This window comes from Orcinus orca, chromosome 7 (assembly GCF_937001465.1).
Source record: "Orcinus orca chromosome 7, mOrcOrc1.1, whole genome shotgun sequence".
NCBI lineage: Eukaryota > Metazoa > Chordata > Mammalia > Artiodactyla > Delphinidae > Orcinus > Orcinus orca.
Window position 1 is genome coordinate 105599708 of NC_064565.1, and position 24133 is coordinate 105623840.

The 24133-nt window shown below is 38.6% G+C and overlaps 1 protein-coding gene across 5 annotated transcripts in view; it reads left to right on the forward strand.

Annotated features, from left to right (window-relative positions):
* The window catches only part of ACSL3 (acyl-CoA synthetase long chain family member 3), a 139863-nt gene that overhangs the window by 69507 nt on the left and 46223 nt on the right, over positions 1–24133 (forward strand). For 2 of the 5 annotated variants that reach the window (XR_007478243.1, XR_007478244.1), the window contains exons 7-15: positions 989–1112; positions 1353–1424; positions 2715–2854; positions 4451–4623; positions 6533–6607; positions 7688–7879; positions 9383–9497; positions 10889–11046; positions 20116–20199. Coding sequence is in view for 3 of the 5 variants with exons in the window: in XM_004262651.4 (XP_004262699.1) it covers positions 989–1112; positions 1353–1424; positions 2715–2854; positions 4451–4623; positions 6533–6607; positions 7688–7879; positions 9383–9497; positions 10889–11046; positions 15444–15601 (1207 nt within the window). In the remaining 2 variants the exon portion in view is untranslated. Of the gene's footprint in view, positions 1–988; positions 1113–1352; positions 1425–2714; positions 2855–4450; positions 4624–6532; positions 6608–7687; positions 7880–9382; positions 9498–10888; positions 11047–15443; positions 17373–20115; positions 20509–24133 lie in introns of those variants that run through there. The other 3 variants (XM_004262651.4, XM_012532085.3, XM_033426717.2) reach the window with 2 other exon arrangements.

Sequence of the window (24133 nt, forward strand, 5' to 3'; positions counted from 1 at the left end):
TACCTTCATAGTCATTTTTATACCTAAATATTATACTTCAAGTGAACAAATAATATATCCAATAAATGCTTATTGAGCTTCTCTATTCAGCCTCTGATTTTTCTTTTTAAGACACATTCCGGTAGTACTGGGGGAGAGTGGGTATACTGGGATGGGAAAGAGACCAATGGAGGAAACCAGACGGGAGCGAATTTTAGGGGTGGTAAAGCTAGCATTCCCAGAGATGGAATCAATATTGTGATGACTGATCTAGTGCAGTGGTTGGGTGCACAGAAATTATACACACACATGTTACTGTGGAATTGAATTTGGGGATGGAGAGAGAAATTTTTCTTGTGTGTGCATAACTTTTAGAAAAAAAAAGTAAGAGCAACTAATTCCTTCTGGGAATGGGAGCAGTTCTTGAAATATATGGATATGTATACATATACATTTTATTACGTAAGGTATAATTTAACTCTCAGAACATGAATCTCATCCTGAGATTCCTGGCAGAAGGTTGTGGATCCTATTTGAACTCTCCTGTTTGATAGCCCATTAGCTTTAAAGACCATTTCCTCCTTGGGGGAATTTCTTCTGTCCTTCCAAGAACCCTCATTTTCTTTTTCCCCCCTCCAAGCCCATATTTCTTCTGTCCTGGTGCCTTGCTTCTGCAGCACGCACAGTTAGTGAGTGCCTTCCAGGAGGACCTGGAAACAGGAGCCACTTCCTCAGAGTGTCTGCCGCCTCAGCTTTAGGTTGAGCTGTACTACAGTTCTTTTCCCTGACACCCTCAGTGTCTGTCTCTGTCTGTCTGTCTGTCTCTTCTCTCTCTCTCTCTCTCTCTCTCTCTCTCTCACACACACACACACACACACACACACACACACGCGCATGCACGCGCATGCACACACAAAGAGCCCAGAGTGAGCCCTGAGGGTAAAGCTCGCTCCCGTTTTCACAGAAACAGCACCTGACTGTCGCTTCCTGTATCTCCCTTTTCTTTTAGGGAGAAGGATGTTTACATCGGGTATCTGCCTCTGGCCCATGTTTTAGAATTAAGTGCTGAGCTTGTTTGTCTTTCTCATGGATGCTGCATTGGCTACTCTTCACCACAGACTTTAGCAGATCAGGTAAATTAAATTCTGTGATTTGAGATACTAAAAAATCATAATTATCTTTAACACAATTTTCATTCAGTATGACAGTATATTGTAAGGCTGACAGTTAATCATTCTAAAGGAACTTGCCTTTTAAGTGCTACTTAGAATATGAGTGAATTAAAATGATTAATTTGTAATGTGTTTTTTAAGAGTTTTATTGAATTTTTAAAATAAAGATCACTTTATATAGATAACTTTTTCTCTCTGTAGTCTTCAAAAATAAAAAAAGGAAGTAAAGGGGATACATCCATATTGAAACCAACACTGATGGCAGCTGTCCCGGTAAGAATTGACCATTAATCAATATTGCCTGCTAAAAAAGCATCTACAGAAAGTAAATGCTAGTGGAAAAGGTGCTGTTGACATGGTAGTTTATGTAGGATTTATTCCTTATTCATTATCTATGTTACCTTGAGCTCTACAGTATTTATTTGATCTTGTTTTATCTTTTTTTTCTTGCTTATTAAACAATCAACTTAGTTTCAGCTTTGATATGATATTGTCAGTGCCTTTCCCTAAATAGCTTCTTGCTCAAATCATTTTTGTGATATCTGTTTGCTATTGGTAGAAACCTGAAGCCCAGCAGGAGATAGGAGAAAAGGTTTGAGATCACCTCCTTCTAAGCAAATCATATCTCCCGAGTCCTTGGGGAAAGTCTGGCCTAGACACCAAAAAAAAAAAAAGGGACAGAGAAGTTGGTGCAACTTTGAATTACCCTAGCAGCACTGTGCATCTTAATTTAATACCAGGCATAGGGAGGGGCCTGGGAATAAGATCAGTAGAAATGGGATAGCAATGATTTTCTGCTCCCTTAATGTAAATTTTACGAGGCTCTCTGATTTTGTTTGAAAGTGTTGGGAATTATAATTGGATACTGAGTGTTCACATTCAAGCATAATTGCTTAGTTATTCCAAAGTCAAATATAAATGACCAGTAATTTTGGAGTTTCATTAGGTATATAGTTTCCTTAGTACTATCTTTCTTTAAAATTTTGGTTCACATAAATATTAAATATAATTTAAAATTATAGAGAGAAACTCTTTCAAGTCATTAAAGTATATGTCATAGGAATAGGCATAGTAAGCAAAACACAGTGCAGACAAGGAAATTTTTCATGGATGCAGCATTAAAAGTCAAACAACCAACCAAAATAACCCCATGGTCTTGTTGTGAGCAAAGAATGTAGTACTTTATATCTTTATAAGATAGAATGGTTTTTAAAATTCTCTTTTAATTTTATATAGTTCATTTATTTAGTGAGTTTAGTTTTTAGTTCAGAATAAATAAGAGCAAAGCAGTATAAAGAATCAATAATGGCATATTACTGCCCTAAGGTTTTTAATATCTCCCTGCCCCCCCCCCTTTTTTTTTTTTACTACTCATGAGCATCTATTAAAAATTACAGAAATCTCATTTTTAAACAAATTGTGGCTGTATTTTAAAAGTTTATTCTTGACAGAATGTATCTTTTAAAATGCCTCTATTGATGGAAATAGTAATCTGATGTTAAGATTTTAAATAAGGTAGCTGATAGCATTATTGACTGTATTAACTCATTTTTATACATCTAGGAAATCATGGATCGGATCTACAAAAATGTCATGAATAAAGTGAATGGAATGAGTAATTTTCAACGCACACTGTTTATTCTCGCCTATAATTACAAAATGGAACAGATTTCAAAAGGGCATGGTACTCCGCTGTGTGATAGGTAAGTAAAGGCTCTCCCTCTCCTTGATAACTTGATCATTTTATTCACATTAATAGCCCAATTAATTGAGATAGTTATAAGAAAAAATTATCTTAAAAAGTCAAAGGGACTCTAAAAAAATCCATCTTGCATAAGAATATGAACAATTAAAAAAGATTGCAAGGTTATTTGAAAAAAATTTTCACTAAAAATTTTACTGTGTTAAATGTGTGCTTATGTCTTCTGTGGACACTTAATATGATTTTAATTATTTTGAGAAGTTTCTCTTTGCTTTTATATTTATTTCAATATGAATATAAAATGGCAACCAAATATGATTAAATGTTTTGTGTTTAAAGTGTTAAATGAGTTTTACCACACACCTGTCATCCCCACCCCCCCGCCATGGCACTAATAGAATAAGTAGATTTAACTATAAAATAGTTTAGAAATTAGAAAATTAAAGTATGACATTCAAATTATTTTTTATGGGAACGTTAATGTAGTTTTCATATGTGTTTCACATTATTTAAAACTTTATAATTTTTTTTCCTGCCTTTTACTCATATCTCCAGTGAGATACAGAATTGCTTTGTAAAGCCTATTTACATATATATATATATGTGTGTGTATATATATATATATATATATATATATAAATAAATGATTGCCTCTTGGTCTTTTTTCAAAGTTATTAAAATACAAAACAAAACCCTTCCCCCTTTTTCATCTAGGTGGTAAGCAATCTTTTTAATTAGTGTGTTTTCAGAAACACATCAATTAGATGTTTGAATTGTTTTCTTTTTTAATTTACCAGATACTTCAACTTGAATTAGTGAAATTTTAAAGAGTTAAATTGCTGTATACAAATACATATACATCTTTAATGAAGTAAGCGAAAGCAAAAAAATAATTTACTTTTCATACTAAATTTTATGAAGATACAATAGGATTATTCAGTATTAATATAATATGTATTATATAATGATATAAAACTAGTTGCTCTGGGCATAAGCAAGGGTTTTCCATTACTATATAAAATTAAACCTGACAATTTTGAATTCAACTATTACTAGAGAAAAATCACATGTTCTTGGTTGAATAAACTTGGTTGAATAAACATTTAGATTTAAGTAGTGGGTCAAGAGAGTCTCTTAAATTGGCTTTGTGGCCTTGGATAAGATACTTAATCTCAACATCTCATATAGGTGTACCTCGTTTTATTGCACTTTGCTTTATTGCGTTTCACAGATACTGTGTTTTTACAAGTGGAAGGTTTGTGGCAACCCTGTATTGTCAGATGGTTAGCATTTGTTAACATAAAGTGTTTTTTAATTAAGGTACGTACATTGCTTTTTAGACGTAATGCTGTTGTACACTTAATAGACTATAGTATAGTATAAACATAATTTTTGTATGCAACAGGAGACCAAAAAATTCATGTGACTTGCTTTATTGCAATATTCACTCTATTGCGGTGCTCTGGAACTGCACTCTAAATATCTTCATGGTGTGCCTGTGTATCAGAATTGGAAGATTAGGCTAAATGATTTGGAAAATTCCATTCAGCTTTAAAATTCTGTGATTATCTGATTGATTTTTCTTTTTTTTTTTAAGCTTTATTTTCCGGAAAGTTCGAAGCTTGCTAGGTGGAAATATTCGGCTTCTCTTGTGTGGGGGTGCTCCACTTTCTGCAACCACACAGAGATTCATGAACATCTGTTTTTGTTGTCCTGTCGGTCAGGGATATGGACTCACTGAATCTTGTGGGGCTGGAACAATTACAGAAGGTTAGTGTTATCTACAAAGTGGTGTGTCCAACAGAGGCTGGGGTGCAACTCCAGGCACTTTTTAGTATGGGTTGTTTTTTGCAGATATATAGAAGAGCAGTTAAAATATTTGTGTAAATCCCAAGTAGTGTGATTATTGATATGTTTTTAGAATGTATTAGGTGTATCTCATTGTCAATAATTCATCTAGAGGAGTTTTCGAATTAAGACTATGGTAAAGACTATGATAGTATTAAAAACTACTTAGCTGGGCTTCCCTGCTGGCGCAGTGGTTGAGAGTCCGCCTGCCGATGCAGGGGACACGGGTTCGTGCCCCGGTCCGGGAAGATCCCACATACTGCGGAGCGGTTAGGCCCGTGAGCACTGGCCGCTGAGCCTGTGCGTCCGGAGCCTGTGCTCTGCAACGGCAGAGGCCACAACGGTGAGAGGTCCGCGTACTGCAAAAAAACCAACCAACCAAACAAACAAAAAACAAACTACTTAGCTTTCTAGAAAAGAAGTTTTTGTCACAAGCATTGGCTGTATTGTGTACATTTATCATCTTATATCAGTTTTTAAATTTCTTTTTATGTAGAAAAATTAATGTGTATTTTCTAGTTGTTTAGGTATGTTTATTAAGGCTCAAATTCAGAAATGTTTATTGGGGTGGGTGGTCTGTGTTAAGTGCAACGAGAAACTAGATTCCGGTCTAGAGAATCTAATTTCCAGAGTTTATCATGGTGACGGGGTTGAGGGGGCAGTCCATTACCTGAGTGGTTCCCAGATGACTCCCCTAGTGCCTTATATGCCCTTTTATGGAAGAAAGGTACTTTGTCTCCAGTCCTAGATAAAACTATGCTCCTCCTTTGTATTTTCTAGATACTGACAGACACTAAACCTCTTAACTTTTCATTTTCCCCTATTTACCTTGAGCGCTTTTGTGCACCATTCTTATGTCAGGTTTATCCTGCATTACTTCTGTATTTTCCAGTTTTCAGTTACGTTCTCTATATTTTATATATTTTGGGAATCTGCTTCTAAGTCTTGTTTTGCACAAAATAGACAAGCAATCTTAAAAACATGCATATACGGTCCCTGAAGAGCCTTAATTGCTTCCATTTTTAAGGTTTCCATTGGATGTGTGATTAATCAGTTACAGTTTATGGTGTAAATAAGTCTGTAAAGTATTAAATATCAGCCTTTCATTTCTGATATTTGAATGCTCTTTGAAGAGGAAACATAATGCAGTAGTAGTTCATAATAGTGGTGGGTTCTTTTCCAGATCCTTGAAAGTTAACAATCTTAATCTCCAGTGTGATCTCTGAACTCTTACTATATGAATTTATGAAAAAATAGGGTGTGATAGTATAAGCTGATGTGAGGGAAGCTTCAGAGATCTCAGTTTGAAATAGTGGTACATGGGAGAAGATTGGAGAGGTTATTTGTACTGCAGATCTGTTAAGTCTAGTAAGAAAGTAGAATAGGTGTAAACCATTGTGTTCCTTTATCCTTTAAGATAGAGAAGACAAACTCATGAACCAGGCAGCTACTTAAATGAGTGAAGTGGGCCCTGGTGTAAGAAAATGTGATGGTAAGGGATCTGGGGAAACTGGAGCAGGCCTGCACCGTCTGATAGGGGCTACAGTTGTTGCTGTGCTGGAAATGTGGGCCCATTGTTCTCGGAGATTCCATACTCTTTTGTAAAATGTCTTGATTTTTAAATGTCTATAACCAATTCAGATTAAAAAAAAAAACCAAAACATTTCAGTGTGGGCTACACAGCTTGCTTCACCAATGTGCTACTTCTGCATTTAAGGGTTCTCTGGGGATATCTAAGGTTTGGGATAAATCACTGGTTTTTTGTAGTTTAAAAAAATGAAGCGATTTATTAACTACTATAATCAAATACTTTTTTTCATTTGCATTTTAGTGTGGGACTACAATACTGGCAGAGTGGGAGCGCCATTAGTTTGCTGTGAAATCAAATTAAAGAACTGGGAGGAAGGTAATAACCTCTTTTAAGCACAGAGCATTAATTTGTATAATATTAAACTTTAGAATTGTGCTTCATTTCCTTCCTTACTTTAGAGTGTAAAATCACCCACAAGTGCTCACGTTTGTCCTTTATAATAGAAATATTTTATCTAGAGCTATATGAATGCATTTATTTTGCTTGTTTCAAAGATGACTTCAAAGAATTATAATTGTTTTTATTTGCTTACTTTATTACATAAATGCAAATAAGAATTATGGGAAAAACTTGAGAAATGTGCTAAATAAATAATGCCCATAAGTTACAAATGAACATATTTTGTAGAAACAAAATCATATAATTCATTCTGTGAAACTGAAGATTTTTACCTGTTTTTTCTTTTTTCTTTCCCTTCTCCGAGGGCTTCAACCCAAAATTATCAGAAGGAAATTTTTACTATAATTACATAAAAATGTATTGCTCATGCCATTTAAATACTAGTCACTTCTTAAAAATTTTATATGACCCTATTAGCATGTACATGTTATCTCTGATTTGTCTGGGTGCACTTTTCTTTTATGCAAAGAGAGTCTAAGGCTTGGGTGTCATTTTTCAGCTCTCTTTTAGCAGAACTAGTGAAAATGTTTAATCAGCTTAAACATGGAACCATTCTGAAATTATCTGTAAGGAATAAATCTTCTAAATATATAGTAATTTGATTTTATACGGAGATTTATTCTCAAAATGCACAATTTAACACTTTTATCAGTTACTAGTATGATATTTAAGAATCTCTACAGAATCCTTAAAGGAATTGACCAGTGTCGTCCATATGTAATTATTTTATACAGCAGATGTTGGATTTTTGAGTTTAATTTTTTTCTTGGAATAGTAGTTTGAAAGCAGAAGTGCTTAGGGTTAAGCAGCTGAAAATTTGCAACTAGTTTTATGTTGATGAATTTTGTTCATAGTGCCTGCCTTATTTCCTTTGGGAAACGCTGATTGGATCAAAATCAGATGTCCCTATTTAGAAACTAATAGTTTCAAATATTCACACGATGCACGCAGGGATAAAAATGTTGAATTAACTCTAAATTATTCTGTGTTTGTTAGGTGGATACTTTAATACTGACAAACCACATCCTAGGGGTGAAATTATTATTGGTGGCCAAAATGTGACAATGGGATACTACAAAAATGAAGCAAAAACAAAAGCTGATTTTTTTGAAGATGAAAATGGACAGAGGTGGCTCTGTACTGGAGATATTGGAGAGTTTGACCCTGATGGTTGTTTGAAGATTATTGGTAAGCGAAGTAATACTTTTTTCTTTAAGTGGATGTTTCCAAAATAGCTTTTCAAAAGAGAGACTATATATTTAGAGAAGCTGTTTAATAGTGTAAGAATTCATCTTTATGTAGTGTTGGTATGGTCTCTGCATTATCCCTGGAATATAAAAATGTACAATAGGGACTGTGTGGAATTTATAAGGCTTGACCTTTTATGAGGTCTCAAGGTCTGTTCAACAGCAATGGTATTTTTTTTTTTTTCCTGCGGTACGCGGGCGTCTCACTGCTGTGGCCTCTCCCGTTGCGGAGCACAGGCTCCGGACACGCAGGCTCAGCGGCCATGGCTCACGGGCCCAGCCGCTCCGCGGCATGTGGGATCTTCCCGGACCAGGGAACGAACCCGCGTCCCCTGCATCGGCAGGCGGACTCTCAACCACTGCGCCACCAGGGAAGCCCAGCAGTGGTATTTTTAATTACTACTAGATAATCCTTAAAGAGTCCAGTTCTTAATAGGGAATATTCATTTTTGTGAATTCTTTGCTATCTAGAGGTTATTAGAGCTCTTTTCCTGTCAGAACCATGTCCTTCCCTTGCCTGTGAGAGCTAAGGAAGGCCTGGCAGCTCAGTACTAGGACCTGTGGGTGAGAAATACCTTCCCTGCTTCTCCTCTTAGGTTCTTTCTCTCAGTTAATGGCACTTCTATCCCAGTCGTGCCATCTAGACACTGGCAGGAGATGAGAACCTCTTCAGTCAGCTCCCCATATCTAATCCACATCCCACTGCTTTACCTCATGACATATGCCTCAAGATCATTCTTTCCTGTCTGTCCCTCTTTCTGTGATCGTAGGTCAGGCCTGCACCTTCTGTCACCCTATTGCAAGAAACTCCTTTCTGTTGCTAGGCTTACCCCTGCTGAATGCACCCTCTTGCTGCCGCCACGTGATTACTAAACCCCCATCTCACTGGCTGCTTTCCCGCTGAAAACCTTTCCTCCTCCTGTAGCTGCAGTAATTCAAGCTGGCACAGCTCTCTTCTTTGCCAGTGTTCTTCCACTTGGCCACTGCTCAGTCTTCCCTCAAGACTCAGCTCAGGCCTCACTTGCGGGAATTCTTTGAAAATCAGCAGGTTGGAGAGTCCTAACACCTAGTACTACTGTATCGTATTAAAGTGATACGTTTTTTCGTCCTGCTTCTCTTCAGGTAGGATGTGAGCTTTCAGATGGCATTGAGTATATTCTTGACCTTTCTGGTATTAATGTATACCAGGAACAGAACCTGTTCAGCAGAACATGCCTGAAGCCCTGATGATGGGGTCCCTTAATCAGAATCTAGTTCTTTAAAAGAATATATTTAGTTGTACAAAAATAAGGGCCTAATTTTATGTGTTTTTAATTTTACATAACTACTATAGTGAACTTAATTGATAGCAAATTACTTAGGGAATGGCCAATACTTCTATGCATTAAAGGTATAATAATATTGTCCTCCAATGTGCCCCCCTCCCGGCCTTGTTTTTGTGCAGATCGTAAAAAGGACCTTGTAAAACTGCAGGCAGGAGAATATGTTTCTCTTGGGAAAGTGGAGGCAGCTTTGAAGAATCTCTCACTAATAGATAACATTTGTGCATATGCAAACAGGTAAGAAAGTAGAATTTATGCTACTTTTACTTAAAACATTTGGTGTGCTGTTGGCATTTCCTTTCTATGCCGGCCTTCTTTGTAAAGTGATACCAAGAACTCTTCCTTCTTATCCATTGTCTCTGGGAACGGCCTGTTCTCATTACGGCCGTTAGCGATTCTTCCCTTGTGATGCTCCTCTCCTTATCTTCTGTCCCTGTTTTCTGTTTTACATCTCAGTGCGGTGTTCTGTGTGACAGGAAGGGGAAGGAAATAAAATCCTCCTCCCTGCTGCCTTGCTACCTGTCGCCCTGCACAGGGAAGCTTCCCACAGCCAGTCCAGAGGAGAGGCGAGTAAAGAAGGAAGTTGGGGGTGGGGTCAGAGAGCAGTGCTCTGCTCCGTTCTTACCACCCCCTGTCAGTTTGAGCCTGCTTGGGACCCTAGCCAGGTGTGGGCTTCCGTTCCCCCTTAAGCCATGTTAAGCTGTGGCTTCATACATAGCATCTCGAGCCCACGATGATATAGAGGCAGCTGGGAAGGAGAGTTTAAAGTTAAAATCCCAGAAATGCACTCTTGGGAAATGTGTTGGAATTTCAGATTGGCACTCTGATTACATTTTTTCATAACAGTATTGCATGTGGCAATCATTCTCCAGGGTTAATGATTGGATATTTTCTGGCCAGCCTGGGACCCTTACTGCAGCAGTTGACATAATGCTTATTATGAAAAGATAAAATCTGGTGTTAGGAGAACCAATTTAGAAATAGGCTTTGAGGTACAGCCCACTTTAAAGATTTACTACATTGGTTTATAAATGATTCTGCCCTTTGTTAGTCATGAAGTGTTTTCTTTAGTGATGCTACAGTTCTGGATTTTCATGTGTGATATTAACCAGAACTGACCTTCTCCTGATGCCGCTGCCATTTCTTCAGGTCGCTGCCTTCAGCGGGCATACTCAGGAGTTCCTCTAGAACACATATTCCCACGATAACAAAGGAAGAAATATGTATAATCACAGTACTTTGATTTGTTGCCAAATTTTTTTAGAAACAGTCTCATATCTACATTAGCTTTCAGTTTTGTTTAATCTGTTGATGTGAATTACTGATTTTTTAAGGGTGAATTTTCTGATTTTGTAATTTTCTTTTAAAAAAGCATAATTCATAGCAGTTATATACATAGTTGAAATTTATCATGACATGTCAGGTTCAGGTTTCTTTAGCAGTGAATTCTGCCAGAGCACCGCCGCGCGTTATGAATCAGACAGCAAGCGTGGCGGTACCAGGTACGCCCTCACGCGTGTTGCTTGGGATGGTGAGGAGCTGATCGCTAAATGTCAGCGTAGCCAGTTAACCGCAGGTAACGCGGTGTACGCCGTGTGGTGCCTTAACCAAGTTGCCCTTTATTTCAGTTATCATTCTTACGTCATTGGATTTGTTGTGCCGAATCAAAAGGAGCTAACGGAACTAGCACGAAAGAGGGGACTTCGAGGGACTTGGGAGGAGCTGTGTAACAGCTGCGAAATGGAGAATGAGGTGCTCAAAGTGCTCTCTGAAGCTGCTGTTTCAGGTGAGAGAGTGTTCAGCTGATTCTGAGAACTGAGATGGGAAGAGGCTACTTAAGCTTGCTTATCCTGTTTTTGCTACAAGGGCTTAGGTTACATTTCCTGCTTAGAAACCAATCATATTTTCCCACCATTAGTAGGGAGAAGAACGTACTTATCAGTCCCCCACTATAGCCCCTTTAGGGACACAGAAATCATCCACGCCCACCACTGATGGACATGTCTCAGAATGTCCTCTTCTCAGCAGCTTCTGTTTTCTGGGTTGGCCCTTTCTCCACTCTTCTCAGCTGTTTCCAAGGCCCTGCTTAGCTTCCTGGACACCCCAGCCCGCAGTGAACCGTCCAGGACTCTTTGCTACACTGTTAGTGTGCTGGTAGTTGGTTGAACTCATGTGTCCTCCACCCCTTGTGCGTGCGTGCGTGTGTGCCTGTGTGTGTGTGTGTGTTGAGGGGTGAGTGCAGAGAGACTTTGTTTAATGTTGTTGGTTTCATAAAAACAGCTGTACCTTCTGAGTCATGGGTAATACAAGTATGCATTTTTATTCTCCTTAGATATGTTATTCAAGATTATGAAAAATGTAAATTGCATTTATAGTTAATCAGACGAAATCATTTTGACCCTTTATTTCAACAGTAATTGTGTTTTGTAGTATGTCAGCTTGAAAATAGTTTCCAACTTTTTCTAGGTAACTTGAAATCCTTGGTCTGATGCTAAATTGAGTTAATTAATGGATATGAAATTAGAAAGTTACATAATTTCTAAGTAAGGTAGAATACTGAAACAATAATTAAGCATAATTTAAAATGTATATGCCTTCTTGCTTTATTTTTAAATTTTATGTATATGTTAACAGCTCTGAGATATATTATAATTCACATACCAAACAACTTGCCCATTTAGTATATACAATTACATAGTTTTTTAGTATATCCACAGAGCTGTACAATTACCATAATCAGTTTCAGAACACTGTCATCACCTCAGAAAGAAATAGCGTGTCTGTTAGCAGCCACTCCCCACCATACCTCGAACCTCCTAGTCCTTGGGGACCACTCATCTTTCTGTTTCTATAGATTTGCCTGTTCTGAAGATTTTGTATAAGTAGAACCGTATAATATATAGGGTTTTGTGACTGGTTTCTTTGACTTAGCATGTAGTGTGCATCCATGTTTTCTTGTCGTAGCATGTATCAACACTTCATTCCCTTTTACTGCCAAGTAATATTTGGTTATCCATTCATCAGTTGACACCTGGGTGGTTTCCAGTTTGGGCTGTTAATGAATAATGTTGCTGTGAACATTTGTACGCAAGCTTTTGCGTGGATATACTTATTTATTTCTGTTGTGTAGATAACTAGGAGGAGAATTGCTGGGCCTCCGCTAACTTTATGTTGAACCTTTTGAGGAGCTGCCAAGCTATTTTCCAGAACATATTTTCCTAAATATTTTCCAGACAGTTTTTAAAAATGGTGGCACCATTTTACATTCCCACGAACGTTGTATGAGGCTCCAGTTTCCCCACATCCTTCCCAGCGCTCGTTATTGTTCATCCTTTCAATTTTAGTCATCCTGGTTCGTGTGAAGTGGCCTCTCATTGCGGCTCTGATTTGTATTTCAGATGGTGGTTTATGATGTTGAGCATATTTTCATGTACTTAATGGCCATTGTATGTCTTCTCTGGAGAAATGGCTGTTCAGATTCTTTGCCCATTTTTTAAGTGAGGTTGCCTTTTTATTATTGAGTTGTATGAGTCTTTATATATTCTAGATGCAAATCCATTATCAGATATATTTTCTCCCATCCTGTGGGTTGTGTTTTTACTTTTCTTGATGGTAGCCTTTGAAACACAACAGTTTTAATTTTTTTTTTCTTTTTTTAATGTTGAGCCTTCTTTTAATTTATTTTTATTTTTGGCTGTGTTGGGTCTTCGTTTCTGTGCGAGGGCTTTCTCTAGTTGTGGCAAGCGGGGGCCACTCTTCATCGCAGTGCGCGGGCCTCTCACTGTCGTGGCCTCTTCTTGCGGAGCACAGGTTTCAGACGCGCAGGCTCAGTAGTTGTGGCTCACGGGCCTAGTCGCTCCGCGGCATGTGGAATCCTGCCAGACCAGGGCTCGAACCCGTGTCCCCTGCATTGGCAGGCAGACTCTCAACCACTGCACCACCAGGGAAGCCCAGTTTTAATTTTTATAAGATACAGTTTGTTTCTTTTGTTGCTTGTGCTTTTGGTATCACATCTGAGAAACCGTTGCCTAATCCAAGTTACAAAGAAATAGCGCTTGTTTTCCTCTAAGAGTTTTATAGTTTTAGCCCTTATATTTGGGTCCTTAATCCATTTTGGGTTAATTTTTATATATGATGTAAAGAAGGGATCCAACTTCATTTTTAAGCAAAATCTGTATTAGGTTTACACCAGAGAAACAGAATCAGTAAGTTAAATATATTAAGAAACTTATTGTAGGGAATTGGTTTACATGATTATTGGGGGCTGGCTAGACAAACCTGGAAATCTGTAGGGCAGACTGTTAAAAAAAAAAAAAAAAAGGTGGATTGGAACTCCTAGGCACAAGCCAAAGCCCCTGTCCACAGGCAGAATTGCTTCTTGTTTGGGGGTGCCTCAGCTCTGCTCTCAAGGCCTTTCAACTGACTTAGTCATATCTACAAAACCACTTTCAAAGCAACACCTAGATTAGTGTTTAACTGAATAACTGGGAACTCTAGCCTAGCCCAGATGATGCATAAAACTGTCACAGCCCACCCTTTGTCAGCTTGGCACCCAGATACATTTCCTTACACCATAGTTAATTTCCAAGTAAAGACAGTAACACCTAACATTATACACCTGTTCTGCGTGCAACTGAAGATACATTAACCTTTTCCCCAGAAGTGGATGAAGACCCCTTGACTGATTTTTTTCTTACTCTTCTCCTTTGATATCCTGTAACTTAAATACTGTGATATAAAGTGAACTTATTAATATATTGTGATAAGAGAATAGGAGGGAAGAAAACAAAAATACTTGCTTAACATATATACAAGCATATTCACAACAAAATAGGGAAGAAATACTCATAATTATACTTAGAGTCCCCATTTCTTCACCTGGTCATTTGGTTGTAGCTCTGTTCATTTTTCTAAAACCTGGTCTAGATGATATCACTGTACTTAACTAACGTCATGTTGAGTCAGGTCGTAGAGTGCGGTGCCGACTGAGCGCTTAACAGCTGAACGTGGGCTTCCAGTGCTTGCCTGTGAGTCTCCCCACATCTCCGTAGTGTCAGACTCCTGTCCCTTAAGAACTGTGTCCCTGCCTTACTGCTTTTTCTCATAGTGGTTTTTCCTCTTAGAAACCACTCCTGATATATTTTTCATCTTTGAAGAATAAAACTTTGTTATTTCTGTTTCTTTTTACAGGTTAGAGTTAATATATCATTTTTGTCCCCAAGGCACTTATACCTTTTAATTCAGTTCTTTTAAGGTATATACATTATTATGGCTAGGTGTTTACCTGTTTCCCGGTAGTATACCAGTTGAGAGCAGAAACTATTCATTTTTGTATTTTAAAAGAATGTTTAGTAAAGCACTTTATACAGTATTTTTTCCCTGGTAAATATTTGTTAAATGAATGCTGGAGAAGTAAATCAGTCTTTTTAAGGAAAGGTGTTTCTTCAAAACTACATCTCTTTTCCCTGTCTTCCCCCGCCCCCGTCCCCACCGCCCCCTTTCAGTTTTCCACTGTTGAGGACCTACCTGGTATCAAGCAGTGTGGGAGAAGCACAGTAGTGAGGAGACATTCTTCCTCAGAGCTCATGGCGAATATCGTGGCTCAGTGACAAGATTCTGTTTAAACTTTATTATTTCTTAGTTTCTAAAGTGATTTTTAAAAATAAATTCAAAGAAAACAAATAGGTGTAAGGTAAAAAGTGACATTTCCTTTTCCTTAATCCTGGATCCTAGCCCCCTAGAAGTATGCGGTTTATTTTGGTGTGTACCCTTGTCGTACACATCTAGTTGCATATAAGTTTATCTAGTGTTAAAAAACAAAACAAAACTTCTTTTAAACCTAACAATATATTGCAGGTATCTTTATATACCCATACCAGATAGATCTAACTCAATTTTAGTGACTGAATGTTGTACGTTTTATGCCTGTATCATAATTTATCCAACTCCTTCTATTGATGGACATGTAGATTTTCTCAGCAGTATTTTGCTATTGTAATTCTCATACATAATCTGTTTCTTCTTGTATTTCTGAGGGATAGATTGTTTAGAAGTGAGATTTATGAGCTGTTGGCTTTGCATTTTGATGAGTGCTCAAAGACTGAGGAAGTTAAATTATTTGCCAAGAATTTTAATTGTATATTTTTCATGACCTTGCATTTACATTTCTTTTCACCGTCTCAGCAAGTCTGGAAAAGTTTGAAATTCCAGTAAAAATTCGTTTGAGCCCTGAACCGTGGACCCCTGAAACTGGTCTGGTGACAGATGCCTTCAAGCTGAAACGCAAAGAGCTTAAAACACATTACCAGGCGGACATTGAGCGAATGTATGGAAGAAAATAATTATTCTCTTTCAGCATCAGTTTGCTGCAGGGAGCTCAGATCAAATAGGAAAATACTTGAAATGCATGTCTCAAACTGTGAGGCAGACTCCATTCCTCATATTAAACCTAAACTGTTATTTCTCATGACATCACCATTTTTAACTAACAGGATTAGTAAAATATTAAGACAGCAAACTTGTGTCTGTCTCTTCTTTCTTCCCCTCCTCCAAGTTACTTTACCACCTAGGACTGCACTTGTCAGCATGAGGACTTTTTTGAATCATCTTGGGGGAACAGTGATTTTAAAACCTCAAGTTTTTAAACATGATTTGTATGTTCTGTATAGTGTTCAGTTTGTAACTTTTTAAAGTTTGGATGTATAGAGGGATAAATAGGAAATACAAGAATTGGTTATTTGGGGGGCTTTTTTACTTACAGTATTTAAACATGCAAGGGTATGGATGTGAAATTATGTAAATTTAATTCAAATGCTTATGAATCAAATCATTGTTGAACAAAAGATTTGTTGCTGTGTAATTATTGTCTTGTATGCATTTGAGAGAAATAAATATACCCATACTTATGTTTTAAGAAATTGAGACCTTGTGAATATATGCCTGACAGTGTCTTCTTTATATATTTATTTTTTCTTAGAAAAAAAATTAAGTTTGGTTGGTCCTGCATGAAACAAAATAGCAATAGAGGGTTATGGTTTCATAGTAAAGAAGAAAACACAGCAAGGGTAGCACCAGTGGATCATTCATCTCTGGTAGTTTACCATCAGAATATCAGAGTCTTCTAGTCAGCTGTGGAAACTAGGAAACTAAAGTTTTAGAATTGGGCACAATTTGAAAAGTTAAGGTAGAATTAAAAAGAAAAGGGATGGAACGTTATTCTTTATTTCATTGACTACATGTACATTGAGTTGTCTGTGTTTATGACATATTAGTCACGGATAATTATTCTGTCCCACTCTACTTTTAGTCTAGCTGTTTAGTGATATATCTCATTTCCAAATTAGGATTATTTTCTTGGATAGTTTGCACTGGGTGTGTGTGTCAGCCACTGTCAGTGTCTGTTGGCACCTTATTGAAAAAGCACCTTATCTTTTCTACCATAACCTTTCTACACTAGAAAATGAAATAATTGAGAATGCTTCTAATAATAGCATTCTTACTATGATACATGAGCATTTAACTTTATAATGAGGTGAGTTAAGATTTAATTTGCAGGTTTTTAATGTCAGTGTGGAAATTATTTGTGATTCTAAAAATACTGTATTATATATAGTACGTCTTTTCATATGTATTGCTTGTCCGTTGTTTGGCTATTATTAAGAGTGATGTTGCACCAATTAAGATGTGTTTAGACTAGGATGTAAAAAAATCATAGGTACCATGTTTTTCATGTCATATTAGTTATTTTCTTGATTCTCAGTCACTTTGGGCACCAAGAAGGCAAAACAAAACAAAAATACACATATGTGAAAAGGTATGAATGTAGATCTGCGTAGGATAGTGGGAGTGTTGAGGACATGTAACCCTGTAGTTTTTGGCCATATCATGAACACATCGTATTTGGAGATATTGTAATATGGTGTTTTTTGTTTTAAACTTTTCATGTATTCATGTATATATTTGTATTATGTTTTGAATGCTTTTCTTGTCATAGTTTAAGTTTTCACAGAGTTTTGAAAAACTGCCAAGAAGAAGTAAAAATAGGGAAAAATTAAATGGAGCCTCTCTAAAATGTTGTGATCTAAACATTAAAGTTAGCTTGGGTGGACAGAATTTGTTTCTGATGCTTTATCTTTAGAATTATTACTTGCTTTCAAATGACTTTTGGAAAGTATTTAGAAAAAACTATTCAGCGCTTCAAAGGAGAGATATCAGTATAACTGTGACTTGAAATAGTGGCATATGAATATGTAGCTTATCACTGATTCAGAATAAAAGTTGTTTCTTTTCAGAAACATCTAATAAGACTGGCTTAATCTGTACATAGTCCCATTTTTCTCTCTGTCTCTCTTTTTTTTTTAATAATTCCTTTAATTCCTAAAATACCAGATGCCAGGTGTCACATGCCACAGCAGAATATGAAATTAAATAAGTAGAATCCCCTTTCCAATTACTTTCTAATCCAAACCATGTTTAGTGACTTGGAAAATAGTACGTTTTAATGTTATCCTTTCAAAAAAGAAAAAGTTGGTTGATTTTGGGGGGGGAAAAACCACCCAACAACTGTAATTTGATTATAAGAAAAATACTGGTTTAACCAGAAGATACTTGGAGGGAAACTTTCAGGAATTTCACAGTAAATGGCTAAGTCTAATTAATATACACGTCTGAAAAGAGACTATAGATTCTAAAAGGATGTCTTCTGAGAACTGTTGTTTCCCAGAAGTAAGCTACATGAAGAGTTCTTGAATCTCTCCTGTAAGTCTAGCAGTTTACATCAGGTAGATTGGTGGCCACCTCTGTCCCGTCGTTCCCCCCCGACCCCGCCCCGCCCCACATCCCCACTCCCCCTGCTGGTATTTCTTAGCTTAAACTTCATTAGAAAGTTCTTACTGACAACAGAACAAAACTGTAAGCGTTAGCTACTTTTTAATGCTACTTTGTTTTTAAGTAATGGATTTGATATCTATGATCTCTAAAGTTTCTGATATTAAAACTCAGTATTTTGTTTTTCCAAAGAAAGAAAAGCTCTCTCCATAAAAGTCAAACTTGATTTGACATTCCTGAAATACTCATTGAAAAGGAGTTAGGAGAATTGTCTTTCTCGGCCTAGCAATCCACTTGAAGGGAGACTTTACTGGAGCTCTGTTTGAACGCGCAGGCTCAGCGGCCATGGCTCAGCAGCCATGGCTCACGGGCCCAGCCGCTCCGCGGCATGTGGGATCTTCCCGGACCGGGGCACGAACCCGTGTCCCCCGCATCGGCAGGTGGACTCTCAACCACTGCGCCACCAGGGAAGCCCAAGAAGCTCTGTTCTTGATGTGCCTGCTTTGCTAGCATTCTGTCCTCACTTGCCCTGAGCCCCCTGAGTCCCTCCCTCCCTTGGGCTTTGAGGGCACAGGAGCCACACTGTCCGCCAAGTCAGTGGTGATACGAGGTTTTCTGCGCGTAGAACATTCACATAGCTTGAAGGCTTGCATAGAGATGATACATCAGAATTTGGCATTAAAATTTGTGGGGCAAAGGCAAGGTGGCAGCAATGAAACATCCAAATTTCGTGCCTGCACGGAGTCCTGGCGTCACGGGAGGAAGCTTCCTGTCTCTGAAACCGACCCCTCCCTGCCTTCAGCTGCTGTTCATGTTGGTTTCTGACAAGACCGGGTGTATGTACCTTTATACTAACGTGAACTTCTATAAACGTAGGTCTTTGTGTGTAGTCTTGTAACTGTAACAAAACATATGGCAGCTTCAGTGTTTGGTTTGAATCAGTTTAAAAAGATTATTGTGCCTCATTTCTGTCATTAACGTTGCTCAGATTATTAAACATAGGTAGCTTAGTATTTCTGCCATATCAAATACACCTGTAATTTTAGGATGAGGTAAGTAAGTCTCTGTTGTCATGGAAAGATTCTTCGGACATATCCGTGTAAAAACAGCAGGCTATGTACCTGTGTTGCCTGATTTTAAGTAATGAAAATACGTTAACCTTCAATCTGATTCCCCTCCAGCACTCCTGTCTCAGATTCCCTTCTCATTGGCCGACGTGCAGGCACGCAGGCTACAAGGGCACGTCTGTTTAGAAACCACCTTTCACCCCAGGGCCTTGACATGGGACTGAGTAGCTGTTGCTTAACTTTTCTGAGCGGATTAAAGTGTTAAAATTATAATGAGGGATATGTGTGTCCGCATTTAATGTTACGTGCATTTTTCTAGTCAGTTCAGACTTCTCAAAACACTCTTCAGCAAACCCTTCTGCATCAGTGCCTTTCTTTACTGATGCCTTTGAATACTGTTCACTTTGGTGGGATTCATTCAGGGGCAACTTCTCCCATTTGGTGGTGGTTCAGGCTGGGCTGGAAAGGAAGAAGGGCAAGAAGGTGCTGATGTATAAAATACCAGCCCTAACAGCCCAGCAGTGTGTGCCCTGGAAGCCCGCTGTGTGGGTGCTGAGAGCTGGGCCTCTTGGTCCTGAGCTGCCCAGCCCCCACTCGGACCTCGCCCCCTCCCCCCCCCCCCAGGCGAGCCCGGGGCACGTTCCCCTCCTCTGCTACGTGCTTGGCCTGCCCTGCAAAATAGCCCTCTGCTCAGCTGCAGTGCTGACAACAGTATCGCTTACCTACCTGTCTGGGTTCCAATGATTTCTGCCTCAAGAGGAGTGTGGCAAAACCTCAGGGAGTAAAAAGAAAAAAGTGCCCACAAATGGAGGAAAGACAGCTGTTCTACAGCCACCGTCACAAGTAGCCACCGGAATCTGATTTAAATCTGTTCACTTGATCAGTAGCTCATCTTTGGAAAGCAAGATGTAGCAGAGGCTGAAAATGTTCTTATGTTTTTTGCCCATTAATTCCACTTCTAGGAGTCTAAGAAAATACCCGAGATGTGGATTGAGAGTTCCTGCACGACCTTCATTGTGACGTTGTTTACAGTAATACCCAAACAGGTGATATTATATAACATTCATTTGATTCATTTGATGGGTTATGTAGGCAAGAAAAGTGTCACTGCAACTTCTTTTATTATGAACATTATTTCATATTATGCATCATTTTGGGGGGAAGAAAGTGGGAATAAAAATTCAGCAGGCTCTTCCAGTCATAAATCTGTGTGTGTGTTTGTATGCATGTATAAATGTGTGTGTGTGTATTGCATAGAGAAGAGCCTGGAAGAAAATGTGCTAACATGGTGGTTTAGGAAATGTGGCTGACTTATTTTTCTCTTCATACTTTATTAAAAGCTTTTTACAATGGCATTCCTTACTGCTGTCATAAAAATCCAAGCTTATAAGAACAACTAGTTTAAAGCTTTTTTATTTTTCTTATTCTGGCAAAATTAATAATTTTTAAGAGAAAAAAAAGTCTTGAAATTGTCTCATGTTTTGGTAAAGAAATAACCAGAAACCCTTATATTTTCTAATCTCTTATTTATATTAGTTTCCTAGGGCTGTCATAAACTAGTACCACAGATTGGGTGATTTGAACAAGAGGAATCTATTCTCTCACGTTTCTGGGGGCTAGAAGCCCGAAATCGAGGTATCGGCTGGGCCGGGCTCCCTCTGAGACCTCTAGGAGAATCCTTCCTTCTTCGTTGCTTTTGGAGGTTTGCGTGATCTTTGGTATTCCTTGGTGGGTAGATGCATGTCTCCAGTTCTCTGTCTTCACATGGCATTCTCTCCATGTCTTCATCTTCCCTTTGCAAATATCCCTGTATCTAAATTTCCCCTTTTTATAAGGACTTGGTCATGATTGGGTTAAGGCCTACCCTAATGACCTCATTTTAACCGGACCATCTGCAATGAGTATCTCCAAATAAGGTCCCATTCTGAGATTTAGGAGCTAGGACTACAACAGACCTCTTTTTTTTTGGAGCAGAGGGAGACACAATTCAGCCCATAGCTGAATTTGTATATTCTTTGAAAACTTCCTTCAATTTTACTTTTTTTTTTTTTTTTTTTTTGTGGTACACGGGCCTCTCACCGTTGTGGCCTCTCCCGCTGCGGAGCACAGGCTCCGGACGCGCAGGCTCAGGGGCCATGGCTCACGGGCCCAGCCGCTCCACTGCATGTGGGATCTTCCCGGACCGAGGCACGAACCCGTGTCCCCTGCATCGGCAGGCGGACTCTCAACCACTGTGCCACCAGGGAAGCCCTTCAATTTTACTCTTGCTTATCAGTTTTATTCTGTTTGTTCTGTCTTTATAATGTGATACGTGAGTACCTGCTCCAGTCTTCTACTCTTACATTAAACATGTTTTCCCTTGGTAATTCCTTCCCTGTTCTGAATATCTTTATTTTCATATACTTAGTTTGATTTTTTTCCTCTTATTTACTGTTTCATTGCTTTATTTGAATTTTGCCATAACCAAATACTGTGGAACTTTTGTCCTCCAAGCAGATCTTTTCGAAACCCTTCATGTATATCCAATAGATTTGTTACATTCTTCTCCTTCCCCTCTAATGTGGAACTTTATCAGTATCAGCTCAGGTGGTATATTGTTTTTCAGATCATCCATTTAAATAAGTGTAGGTAATCTGCTCATCTTTAAAAGCAGCTCCCACAAGAAATGGAAGATCAGAGAGGTGGTGCTTTCCTCCTATGTTTTCCCTGAAAGGCAAAAGTTCTCCTCTGCTCTTTGGTTTTGTCTTTGGCTGATACGCTGATTCTGTGTTATGGCACTGGTGTATTCTTGGCTTGTTTCCTCTCTGCCCCCAGTCCAGTGGCCACCCCTGTGGGATGGTTATTGCGAGTCCTTTAAAGACCAGGCCTGTGGCTCCATCCCTACTGTGAAACTTTTAAAAAGTTTCATTTGAAAGTAATTCCAGACATAAAACATTGCAAAAATATAATAGTTTTTAAAGAATTGCTGATTTAACATAATAGATGAATGTATGCCCATTATAAAATTTCTAGCAATTCAGAAATATAAACTGAAAATAAAAATTCTCCATCTACACACAGAGTTTTTAAACAGCTTATTAAAGGCTGAATTATATCCCTCCCCTCAGTTCATCTGTTGAAGCCCTAACGCCCAGTACCTCAGAATGCGACTGGAGACTGGGCCTTTAATGAGGTAATTAAATTAAAGTGAGGCCTTTAGAGTGGGCCTTAATCCAATATGGTTGGTGTCCTTATATGGAGAGGTTAGGACACAGACACACACAGAGGGAAGAACTTGAGACAAGCCAAGGAGAGCGGCTTCAGAAGAAACAACCCTGCCAACACCTTGACCTCAGATGTCCAGCCTCTGGAATTGCGAGAAAGATTTTAGTTGTTTAAGCCCCCCAGTCTGTGGTGTTTGTCTTAGCAGCCCTAGCAAACTAGTACAGAACATAAGTGGACCATGGTGTATATTCTGGAACTTGCCTTTTTTTCATGGAGGGTACACTGGGCATCTTCCCAGGTCAGTATGCATAGGTTTACCTAATTAATTAATAATGTGATCTTTTTAATGGCTTCATAGTATTCCATAGCATGGATGTATTGTATAGTGTGTTTAATCATTTTATTGCTGGGCATGTAGGTTGTTGAAAATTTCACTACTAGGATCAGTGTGACAACAGACAGCCCTTACTAAGATTTTTGTGCCTAAGTGGAAACTCATCTATAGGATAGCTCCCTGATAGCGGACTGGCTAGATCAAACCTTTTGCAAGCTATCCAATTGGTATTTTGTTTTGAATGTATATATCCTAACTCCTCTGGTAAATTTCAATTCCAGAGGATGTGAGTCCTTTAGTGATTCTTTGTATCCTCCTAGTCTAGTGTAATATGACTTTCTCCTAAAAGATTCTGAATAAGTGCTACTGTTTTGCTTTCATCAGTTAGCCTTTAATTCAGTCTAAAATGCAGGGAACAAGGGGAAAGATGGTGAGCAACGTGACCCTGGCAGGCCCGTCCCTGTGAGCCGCCATGGACACCGTGTCAGGTTAGGTTTTTTTGGTCATATATTTCCTCCCTCCCTCCCTCTCCCTCTCCCTTCTTTTTTCCCTGATTACAAAGCATAATTTCATATGCCTTTTGAGTCCTTTGTGGAATTGTTTTGTTCTGCTGTTTCCCAGGAACACACTAGTAATGAGTAACATAAAACCGAATCCAGTTCCATTAATCAAGCAGAGCTCATGCAGGTATTTTCTGTAGAACTTAGGCAGCCTTGCTGTCGTGTGTCTTGCCTTGCCTCCTCCGCGGCATTTCCAGGAAGCAGCAGGGGCTGTGTGGGGGTAACTGATGTTGCTGTCTGCCACCGACTACCACCTGTTGTACCGTGAATCAGCAGCCCCGTGACACTGTCCAACACACATGCTGAATGTTTGCCAGCTGCCACTTCCCGTCTTCCCAAAGTGGCGTAGTCACAGAGCCTCTCTCTCTCAGACTCAGGGCACTCTGGGCAGCAGGAAAGGCTATTTCCAGAGGTAGAGAGGATGATGGATGCAGACTCACCATAGCAAGACACCCACAGCCACTAGTCATCTCCATGCCCTTGATGTTGAAACTGATGGATACGTGGAGAAAAGGATGGTTCTGGGATTGCAGTGTTGGTAACAAGAATTACCTTTTGAATTTTATGATCGGTCTCTCTATTTACCCCCCAAGTCCTGTCTTTTTTTTTTTTTTGCTTTAAAGATATGGAAAAAATAATTTCAGTTTTATTGGAAAAACCTCTTGAACAGCCATGCTCCGTGAGATGCTAACGATTCTCATGCTTGTGGGTTCTGGAATAATAATAATAATGTAATGATAATTATTATTATTATAGTTAACACTGAGAATTAGCCAAGTATTTGATGTGTGTTAACCCCCATGACAGAGCCACAAAAATGGGTGTCCTTATTATCTTGCTTTACATGAGGAAGCTGAGACTTACAGCAGTTAAATGAGTAAG